This window comes from Primulina huaijiensis, unplaced genomic scaffold, assembly GCF_012295235.1.
Source record: "Primulina huaijiensis isolate GDHJ02 unplaced genomic scaffold, ASM1229523v2 scaffold23545_ERROPOS1600000+, whole genome shotgun sequence".
NCBI classification, from domain to species: domain Eukaryota; kingdom Viridiplantae; phylum Streptophyta; class Magnoliopsida; order Lamiales; family Gesneriaceae; genus Primulina; species Primulina huaijiensis.
Window position 1 is genome coordinate 151,373 of NW_027355809.1, and position 10,413 is coordinate 161,785.

General features: G+C 36.6%; 2 protein-coding genes across 2 annotated transcripts; one reads left to right on the forward strand and one right to left on the reverse strand.

Annotated features, from left to right (window-relative positions):
- The first annotated feature begins 3,032 nt into the window (after positions 1–3,032).
- LOC140967042 (ylmG homolog protein 2, chloroplastic) lies at positions 3,033–5,315 on the forward strand. Its single transcript, XM_073427388.1, has 3 exons — positions 3,033–3,444; positions 4,507–4,706; positions 4,830–5,315. The coding sequence occupies exons 1-3, from the start codon at positions 3,163–3,165 to the stop codon at positions 5,080–5,082; spliced, it is 735 nt and encodes a 244-aa protein (XP_073283489.1). The 5' UTR covers positions 3,033–3,162; the 3' UTR covers positions 5,083–5,315.
- Positions 5,316–5,409: 94 nt separating this feature from the next.
- LOC140967040 (uncharacterized) lies at positions 5,410–10,144 on the reverse strand. The gene is made up of 6 exons (XM_073427387.1): positions 8,143–10,144; positions 6,969–7,402; positions 6,720–6,881; positions 6,307–6,382; positions 5,895–6,050; positions 5,410–5,761 (listed from the first exon to the last, which is right to left on the reverse strand). The coding sequence occupies exons 1-6, from the start codon at positions 9,475–9,477 to the stop codon at positions 5,597–5,599; spliced, it is 2,328 nt and encodes a 775-aa protein (XP_073283488.1). The 5' UTR covers positions 9,478–10,144; the 3' UTR covers positions 5,410–5,596.
- Positions 10,145–10,413: the final 269 nt, after the last annotated feature.

Genomic DNA, 10,413 nt, shown 5'->3' on the forward strand with positions numbered 1-10,413 from the left:
ATCAAAGATCCAAACATATACTGAGGAAGTTCCACATCATCCGGGAGATTGTGGGAAGAGGAGATATATCAGTTGAAAGAGTCGCCTCTGCAGATAATGTTGCTGATCCACTTACAAAGCCCTTGCCAGGACCATTGTTTGAAAAGCATCGCGAAGCAATGGGATTAAAGTTTATGGGTAGTTGGCTCTAGGGCAAGTGGGAGATTGTTAGAGTAGATGCCCTGCAAGTCAACTGTTGACTAGGGATTTTATTGACTCAGTTGTAAAGAACAATCTTTATTTTAATATAATTCATTATTTCATGGTTTGTTATTTCTTTATCTGTATACCCATGATTTCAAACATAGATAAAGACCTTGATTATACTTTAATACAAATGAATCGTAATTCGATGTTGAAACTCATTTGTAAACACTGTATGATCTAAATTCGTTCCTAGTCGATTCAGCCGCCTAAAACATGGATAAAGGTCGCTTGAGCTCGAGACTAGCATCTGTGATGTTGTGTACTGCGTTTCTTGGTAAGGGCATAGAGATGTCCAAACATACAGATGGGTAGTCATATGATGATTATACCGAACAACCCTCCCTCGGACTTTCCAAGTGGTTATCATTCATCGAGAGGATAAGTCCGTGGTTATGATTGTACACCATTAGTCCTTACGACCCGGGACAACACTGAGGCTCTATATGCTAGGGCTGTGCTTTGACTCGTTTACCGGCTCCAGGAGAGTCATCAGGTGGCGAGGTTGGGTATAGTTGCGACACATATAGGAGCCAGTGCATTGTAGTCGGGGATTCACCGCTCACCTACGGGTGTGGATATCCTATGTGATCTGATGTAATAATAGTGCATGGAATCTCTGGCCAGAGTATGAGATGTACGTTAGAGAAAGAGTTCTCCAATAGTACACGCGATGCCACTATTATAGTTGTCACATAGTTATCGAATTAATATGCAACCCTCGATGAACCAATGGTTGCAGATTCGATCGGGATATATGAGATGAAGGGACCGTACTGTACGTTAATCATAATCGACTGGTTCTTGTAGGCACTATCAGCGATACCTAGGGGATCATGGGGCGATGCTACTAGACGCTCTTACCATGATCCGATGGGTGCAATCAGAAATGAGTTCTGACATTCTTGATCAAGGTGTTGATGAAAAGAATGGGGCTAACTAGGGTAAGCCCGAATAAGAATAAGTGTTATTCTGAATCACAAAGAGTTGTGAACCCACGGCTAGCTGTATCCCTGAACCATTGAGGGTCACACAAGTACTGGATCATTTATTCCCGTTGAGAGAATAAATTCAAGTAGTTGAATTTATATATTATAGTAAATTCAAGGAGTTGAATTTATGATAATTAAATTTTGAGAGAATAAATTCAAGATGTTGAATTTATATTATGATATAGTAAATTCAAGGAGTTGAATTTATGATAATTAAATTTTGAGAAAATAAATTCAAGGAGTTGAATTTATGAGATAATAAATTCAAGAAGTTGAATTTATGAAATATGGAGAGAATAAATTCAAAGTGTTGAATTTATAAAACTTGAGAATTTAATTTATTAAACTCAAAAGTTGAGTTTATTGAATATTAAATTTTGGAGGTAATAAAATTCAAGGAGTTGAATTTATAATAAATTCAAATGTTGAATTTATAATGGATTTAATTTAATAAATTCAAATGTTGAATTTATAAATGATTTAAATTAAATGTAATGGGTGTATGTATTATGGGCTTGTAAGAGTACAAGACCAACATACAAATTATTAAGGTTTTTAATTGAACTTTAAAAGATTAATTAATTAATTAAACTAGTTGGACTAGAATAATTAATTGATTAAGCCCATTAAGTAATTAATTTATTAATGGGCCCTAAGCTTATATATATGTGTATTAGGCTTAGGGTTGATAAGAATTCATTCATAATTTTTCTAAAAACCTCTCCTCTCCTCTCAAAAGAATTTCGACCACCTTGAAGTAAATAGTTTGAGCCGTCTCTCAAATATTTTCTCCTACGCAAAATCTCTTCCATATTTTCTAGTGCAAATTGGAAGAGGAATAAATCATCTAGTCGTGGACCTGATTAGAAGGAAACAAGCTTTTGAAGAAAGTTCGTAGAGATTTCATCAAGAGCTATCTCCGCTAAACCCGGAATAGTTGGAGCCATGTGATTAATTCAACTAAGGTATGAAATTCCAACGCCCTATGAATGTTTATGATAAAACCATACGAGTGCCCAAATATAAACATATTTTGATTGTCAAAATAAAATAAAATTTTAAACTTTCGCTGCGTTTGGACACATAGAAAACCGAGATCCAACAGCCTATGTCCCAACTGATTTCGTGCTGTTGGTCTTGGACGTTGCTTTCTGTTATGACCTATCAAAATAACTTCCTTGTTGTAACTTTCAAGATTTCGAGATATCCTTTAACATGAATATGTAGTAAGCAACTACTTTCAGACTTGTTGTATCCACACAAACAGCCAACAGAAACGTTCTACAAAGTTGAACAAGAATTGATATAACAATATATTGAGACTTGTTGCAGACACGGCTGCGTGCACAAGTTTGATTCAAATCCAATAGCTTAGCACAAATTCTTAAAACAAAACATAAATAATAATTATCCTATCCATAAAATTATCACTATAAACAATTTTTTGACTGTGCCTTTTTTTTCTAATCAAAGAAACAAATTGCATTAATCACAACAAGAAGTCATTAGACATAACTTGTTTCAGAAACAAAAGACTAAGCTAATAGAATTAAGAGTGGGTCTCATGTGAGACCGTCTCACGGATCTTAATCTGTGAGACGGGTCAACCCTACTCATATTCACAATAAAAAGTAATACTCTTAGCATAAAAAGTAATACTTTTTCATGGATAACCCAAATAAGAGATCCGTCTCACAATACGACCCGTGAGACTGTCCACACAAGTTTTTCCCTAAAATTAATAATAATAAAATGACCCCCGATTCCAAAAGATATCATCCATAGAAAATAATTGTGTACTCCACATACTGGAAGATAAGAGGGATAGGGTAGATTTAGAATTTCCTAAAAAACTGGGGGTGATTTTTTCCATTTATCCAATTCAAATCCCAAGTTATCTTTTCTCTCTCCCTCATCTGTGTTCAAGATGAACAATTCCTGCTCGGATGACCCTAAAAACCCAGCCTCAAACTTCCTCGCACTCCCGCTTTCATCACCACCTTTTAATTTCATCCAAGTCGCCCCATTTTTCAGACAGAAACCCAAATTCCAGTTGTTGCCGGATACTTCCAATGCTGTTCGGCAAGTCCGAAGATCCATCATTTCGAATGTCGACAAATGCATCCAGATGCTGCATCATATCAGTTCGCGAAATGGGTTTCTTGATACTATAATATCCCTTTCTTCTCATCTTCAATGTTCTTTTCAGGTATTCTATTTATCCAATTCAAGATTTTGTTGATGGGTTTTGGGGAAATATGAGAAATTTCTGCTCTTTGATCACTGTCGCTATTAGTCAAGTAAAAATACTGATTTTTGTGATTAGGTTACTTCAATTTTGATGAGTGGTTCTATCGTCTTGCAGAGAAGTCGACACGAGATACATACATTATTTGAGAATTGTTAGTTGTCCACGTCGGATGGATAAATTACCTGTAACTTGCATATATGAGCTTGGACAATCCTCCCCCTTGAGCTAGTTTTTGGGGTTGAGTTAGGTCCAAGTTCCAATCTTAATATGATATCAGAGCTCATGTTCTACCGTTATGTGTTGTACCACTCGTTCTGCTCATAGTTGGGTCATTTGCAAACTTCACGCTCCATATGTTCATTCCTGGGCGTGAGGGGGTGTGTTAGTTGTCCCACATCGGATGGATAAAATACCTGTGACTTGCATATATGGACTTGGACAATCCTCCCCCTTGAGCTAGCTTTTGGGGTTGAGTTAGGTCCAAGTTCCAATCTTAATAAGAATCGTCGTTTGTACGTTCGAAATTGTTTTTATTGTCGTATGAGACTGACCATTATCAAGTATTCGGGTTTCTTGGAGTAGCTCAGGGCACTTTGTTGGTATTGTTAAAAGCTCAAAATACACTTGTTTGCTAAAATTCTCCGTTCTCCTTTTACCCTCCCAACCCTGTGTTTTGGATTTGGGGTGGGGTGTATTGAGTATTAATGGTTTGGTGCTGCTCGAGGAAAAAAGGCTATTTAACTTTTCCAGTTTTAGTGAGCCATTTACTTGGTGATGTAAGCGTATGTGTATCTTCTTTCGTAGAATTCTTGGTTCTCTATTTCATTCTTAGTGGTCGTATCATTTCAGTCGGATCAGCATTAGGATAAGACTTTGGTGACTGGCATCTGAATTTACTTGAAGCTTTGAGATATTAGGGATGCCGAGCCATTAGAGGCTATGGCCCTCTATTCTGGCCAAGAATGTTGACATGTAATTCACCACGGTAGTTTCTTATACAAACTTGAACATTTATATCAGATTCCTCGTAGAAACTGCCGGAAGTTGGATATGCTGTCCAATCAAAATTTTGCAGCCATTTTACCAGGGGATTCAGTTGCAGGAATTGTGGTTGCTAATGGAATTTTGAATTTTTTGAGCATATACAACACTTTGTTGGTCGTCCGGCTTGTTTTGACATGGTTCCCTAATGCCCCACCAGCAGTGGTCAGCCCTCTCAGGTAATGAACATCATCATATCTTTGAAATGCTTTTGAATGATTTAAATGTAAATACGAGCGCATAACTCTATGTCAAATCTGAAAAATGTTGAAATCAAGACATGTGATTTGTTTCTTTTTCAGCACCATCTGTGATCCATACTTGAACATATTCCGTGGAATCATTCCACCACTTGGAGGGACTCTGGATCTTTCACCTATATTAGCATTTCTTGTTTTGAATGCTTTCACAAGTACAGCTTCTGCTCTGCCTGCTGAACTTCCGCCCGCAGAAGTATCTTCAGCAGACATTATATTTCAGACAATGGCATCTCAGAAGAAATGGACGAGAAGAATTGCTGCTAACAAGTCGACAAGATCCAATGGTTACTTTTAAGTTCCACTCCCAACTTTAAATTTTGATTGATGTATCGATTGTACTATACTAGATGTAATGTATGTCATAATATTTACATGCATGTGATGTTCTTGACTTTCTTTTCGAGTATGGTAAACTCATTCTTACTTGGGAATTCGGGAAAAAATTCCAAGGGCTGATACGAGCACCAATAAGAAAAATAACGTCGACTTGTGTTTATATTTTAGATGCTTAAACAATTTGTGACTGTATATCTATATGTTCTATGTTTTAGATGCTTAACCAATTTGTGATTTTATATTTGAAATAACAGAAGAAACTCAAAAGATGGAATCAAGAACTAAGTCGGACCAACTATAAAAGGTCAAACATAATCAAATAAAAATATGTTCGCTCGTTATCCACAATTTTATAGGTAGTATAACATGGATAAACATGTAATCACATCTCCTTTCTTGGGATTTCACCAGTTTTTGATTATTTCTTTTTCGTTCTGGTTTTGTCAGAAAATCTACAGTGGAAGAAATAAAGTCTAACTGTCATTTGACGAGTCAACTTCAGGAAGTGTGCAAACTGAGAGAGGCGAATGGCATAGCAGCACTTCCTCAGGCTCTATGTTCTCCAGTATTGGCGTCATATTCAATCCGATTATCCGCACAAGTGGATTTGAGTGTCCGTTGACAAATACACTGGTGATCTGCAGAAACAGAATATAGGTCATCGGACAAATTTGGTTAATGATAGCTCGTAAGCAAATCAATACCAAGCTGAAAATAAATTACAATAATTTTGTGAAGAACAAAACATATCGTTGGCTTTGGCAAACACACCTGCCCACAACCGAATATCTTAAGCAGCTTCAACGAGGAGCAATTATCGACAATCAATCCTAGAGCCTCATTTGTAATTCTGCGGCACCATGATATGTCTAAACTCGACAACTTTTTTGAATAATCAGCAAGTGACAAGGCTGTGTTCAATCCAACCTATAATTCATCAATAGTCAGATTCAAGTTTCAACGGAAAACAAAGAAGAAAAGAAGGGGAACAAAAAAACCTAGCTCACAAGGTGCTGACAACGACCATTGACAGGTGATCTGTCATGACCATGTTTGATATAAAAGCTTATTTGAGTTATATATCTCATGGTGGCTAAAAATATTACGTAAATGTGGAGTGAAACACGGAGAATACAGCCAGTCATGAAACAACTTTAAATCTATGTGTACCAGATAGTTGTACCTTAGTCACATTGTTCAGCGAGAGTTCCATCAAAGACCCTCCAGAGCTTTGCATAAATGCCGCCATGGCTTCATCACTGGCATGTCAAAATAAGAAGAGTAGATTACTCTTCAGGAAAGATGAGAGAACAAAAGCTACTCAGTACTCACAAGCCTCGATGATTTATAAAATAAATAATAGCATTTTCATTCGCCAAAATTGTCAACACAGTTCTCAGTTGCAAGCTGAATGTTGATATGATCAGGTAAGCTAATGGTCATAATTGAATCAATTCATGTATTACATTATCAAAAAACCAACAATCAAGCTCATTAAATTCAATCAAATGTTTGTCGTGCATTGCATGCATCGGACTTGAGGACGCAAGAATCTAGAACGAAGCGAGCAAGAAAATAGAGAGCATTGATAGAAACCTGAATCCATTGCGGCAAAGTTTGAGCTTTTGAATTGATCTACATCCATTGGCAAGATATTCAACTCCTATATCTGTCAAGTTATGCAGATTTGATATGTTCAATGAGCACAAATTGACACAGCTGCTTCCAATGATTTTGAGAGAGGAATCAGTCAGTTCCCTGTAGCCAAAGAACGGTCAGAAGCTAAACCGACTTAAAATACATTCTATTTTGTCTATCTGTCACAGGCAACTCGAATCAACTTACAAGCAATTTGCAAGATCGAGTTCCTTAATACTTTGACCGCATGCTTTAATCACTTCACTGATGAATTGATCGGTTACAGTCTGAACATTGGCAACAGATAAAACTTCCATACATCTGAACTTTTTGAAAGAGGGTAGAATCTGCATTGCATCTATTTTTTGGCAGTCATCTATATAGAGCTCTCTTAAATTTGATCCCAGATAATCTGCTATGAAGTTGATACCATCGCAGGTCAAAAGGCTGCACTGACCCAAATTAATAGACCTTAGAGCAGGTGCAGCAACCAGAAGTTCTTTAAGCCCACTATCCGATAATCGACAAGCACCTCTAAGGGATACAATAGCTAATCTAGAAAAACTGTTTGATGATCGAGTAAATGTATCCCTGAATGCTACATCAAGCATGCATTGACCACAGAGGTCAAGTTTTAGAATCTGCATCCATATTGCATCATCAGTTGCTTGTTTCTCTAATTTAAACACAAAAAAACTAGCAGTAAGAAAGTAATAACTTTAACATTAAATGAATAGCCTTCTTTCTACAGCTCTGAAACAAACCATTAATACCCCAAAGAACATCAACAAAAACACTTGGACTCTTGGGTTGTAATAGGCTGATCAAGGAAATAGTATAATAAATAGTCTATTCGTACCATCTATGTAGCATGGACACCTTAAAAAAAATTTCTGAAGTAGGAGACAGATACGATAGACACGGCGAGGACATGCAGCGGACAAGTTTTGGTAAAAAAAAATTTTGAATTTTTTTTTGTTTTTTCTTTTTAGATCACTGTTCTGAAGATGTATATTGTATGTATTTACATAAATATGTATATTTCTACAATTTTTAATACTAAANATATTTTCAAAATTTACCGTATCGTCGTATCCGTATCATATTCGATACAAAACACGTACTCGTATCCATGCAACACAGCATAACATTAGTCAGCCAAATCCTCATCCACTTTCAACACTACCATAGAACATTATTTGTAATGCTAAAAAAATAATAGTCTAACAACTACCATGCACGCATAAATATAGGATAAGGGAATGCAATTATATACCCAAAAAAAATCCAAATATAAAGTTGTGCCTAAAAATCGAAACATAACTACCTTGAAAAAGCATTTATAAAGTGATTAAGATAAAAGGAAAACAAGAAGTGTTACCATTAAATTTTTGGTCTGGAAATTCCCAAATATGTGCTGAAATTGTGTTTCTGTTAGCCAAGAACTATTCTTTACGCTTATCTCGGTTGGATATCCTTCTACCAGGAGCTTCAGAACATGAACACTCATTCTATTTGTATCACACAACGCGTCGGTCAATCTTCTACGAAGAAAATCAGGAACCAATTCAAGTGACAGTATGCCCTCAGCATTTTGAGCAAGACCTTTCAAGGACAGATCCAGCAGTGAAGGAACAAGGGGTATGGTAATGCTATTGCCCCGATTTTCTTCTGATGGTTTCCACTCAATTAAATCATGTGCTTCTCTCTTTGAAGTTTTTTGTCTAACCAACTTTAGAGCTTCAGCAAAAGGGCCAGGCATTTTTCCTAATAGTTCATTAGCTTTTATGGGGGCTGCCTTCATTTCCTGACTAGAAGATCCATTTCCACCATTTTCAATATTGTAGTTCATGCGAGCAAATCGTCTAGCAGTTTCTCGCAGGACCACACAATTCGTTGTTACTCTGGGTCTAAATACTTGCTCTTGTATTACCTCGGTGGCCACTACAGGTAAGGCAAGGGATGCTGCTGGCTGCCATGCAATGACTTCAAAATCCTCTCGGGACTCAATAGTTTCCATTGAAAAGTCACTTTTAGGCCACAAATCCAAAAGAATGGGATGATCGCTGTCAAGTGCTAACCATGAATCATCTATATGTGCCTTTCCCTTTTCCTCCCTAGTATATCTCCCCTCACAACCTGCCACCAAACTGCTTTCACCAACAAAGCAATCCATCTTATACATTTCCAATCCAAGGTTTAAATTTTCTATATTACCATAAGACATCCCGACACCTTTTTGTTCACTGTTTTCTTTATCGCCATAGTTAAAACCTACAATTTCCACCTCCTCATCACTATCATCCGATACAATGTCAATGACTTCCACTCTGTTTTCTTTTATCAAGGGCCTTTCTTGAGTAAATTCTTGAACGCCTGTTTCTGTTACATCAACCGATGATCCAAAAACGGGAACATTAAGGTCATAACCCAGAGATTTCTGCTGTTCTGTATTCCCAAAAAGCAGATCAAAATTTACATCGAAATCCCATTCATTGGACAGCGTCAGGCCACCAAAAATCACACGACCAAAGTCTCCAGAAGCTTCATCTTCAAAAAGTCCCTCAGTTCTATATGTTTCTGCAGCATCTACTATTCCATTATTGTTACCAGTAACTGACACCCCATCACTATTATCAATCCCACAGAAGAATCTGCCTTTCTTGGACCCCAAACTCTCGTTAAACCCCTTAACATTTTCATTCACCCTTTTCATCCCAACCAACTTCAAGATAATCTTTATCCTTCCCAATAAAATTAGGAGTGAAAGTTATATCAAAACCCACATAAAAACCTAGGGCTTTTCTTTAAAAAGAAATAATCCATAAAGAATAATCAGAGCTCTTCACATCAGGAAAAACACATCAGCGATTAAAAAATTTCAGGGCTTCGCCGTAAAACCAAAGAACAAAAAGAAAAAGAAAAAATCTATAAAGAATATCAGGGCTCTTGACCTCAAGAGTTTTCATCATCAGAAGCTAAATCAAACCTAAACAAAAAAAATTCAAGGCTTTGCCATAAAATCAAAGAAAACACATGTTTAACAACCAAAAAAAAGAAGGGAAAAAAGCCCACTCAATCTCAGACAATAGGGATGATAAAGAAATCAGGAGGGTCATGAAAGAGCAATGGTGAAGATAAAGAGGATTCGAAATGTAACATATCACTTGATTCTTGAGGGTATTTATGTAATGTGAGAGCGAAGATGTTGCGGCTGCCAATATATGAATGAATAAAGAAATGGGCAGGCGTATGCACAGGGGAATCCGAATTCATTGACGAAGACTTGTGTTCCAGACGGAGCGTAAAAAGCTAAAGCAAATAAATTGGGCAAAAGGGCAAACCTTGACTGTACAACTTCCGGTTATGGAAGCTGTATGGATGACAAGTACAAGACTAGACAAGCATTTTAACTATATTCACGAATAACTAAATAAAATTCCAAAGCGTAAATAAAAATTCATTTTAACTATCACTTTGAAACTTTTTCCATTATTCGTTTAGTAGTATTTTATACATATTAAAAGAAAACCATGTGCTTCTATGGGTTTTCAAGACTGTTTTCTTTTACTTAAATTTTATCTTCACTAAACAATATGTTGCTGTTGCTTGTCATCTTCCAAGATTTGGAAATCTTGACATGTCAGGATTT

What these genes read in the sequence shown, in the direction of transcription:
- LOC140967042 (XM_073427388.1), top strand. Translation starts at nt 3,163, where the DNA reads ATGAACAATTCCTGCTCGGATGACCCTAAAAACCCAGCCTCAAACTTC. An exon ending in ATCTTCAATGTTCTTTTCAG is followed by an intron (nt 3,445 to 4,506) that starts GTATTCTATTTA and finishes CATTTATATCAG; the next exon opens with ATTCCTCGTAGAAACTGCCG. An exon ending in GCAGTGGTCAGCCCTCTCAG is followed by an intron (nt 4,707 to 4,829) that starts GTAATGAACATC and finishes TTTCTTTTTCAG; the next exon opens with CACCATCTGTGATCCATACT.
- LOC140967040 (XM_073427387.1), bottom strand. Translation starts at nt 9,477, where the DNA reads ATGAAAAGGGTGAATGAAAATGTTAAGGGGTTTAACGAGAGTTTGGGG. An exon ending in TCCAGACCAAAAATTTAATG is followed by an intron (nt 7,403 to 8,142) that starts GTAACACTTCTT and finishes ATATGGATGCAG; the next exon opens with ATTCTAAAACTTGACCTCTG. An exon ending in CGCTGAACAATGTGACTAAG is followed by an intron (nt 6,051 to 6,306) that starts GTACAACTATCT and finishes GATGAATTATAG; the next exon opens with GTTGGATTGAACACAGCCTT.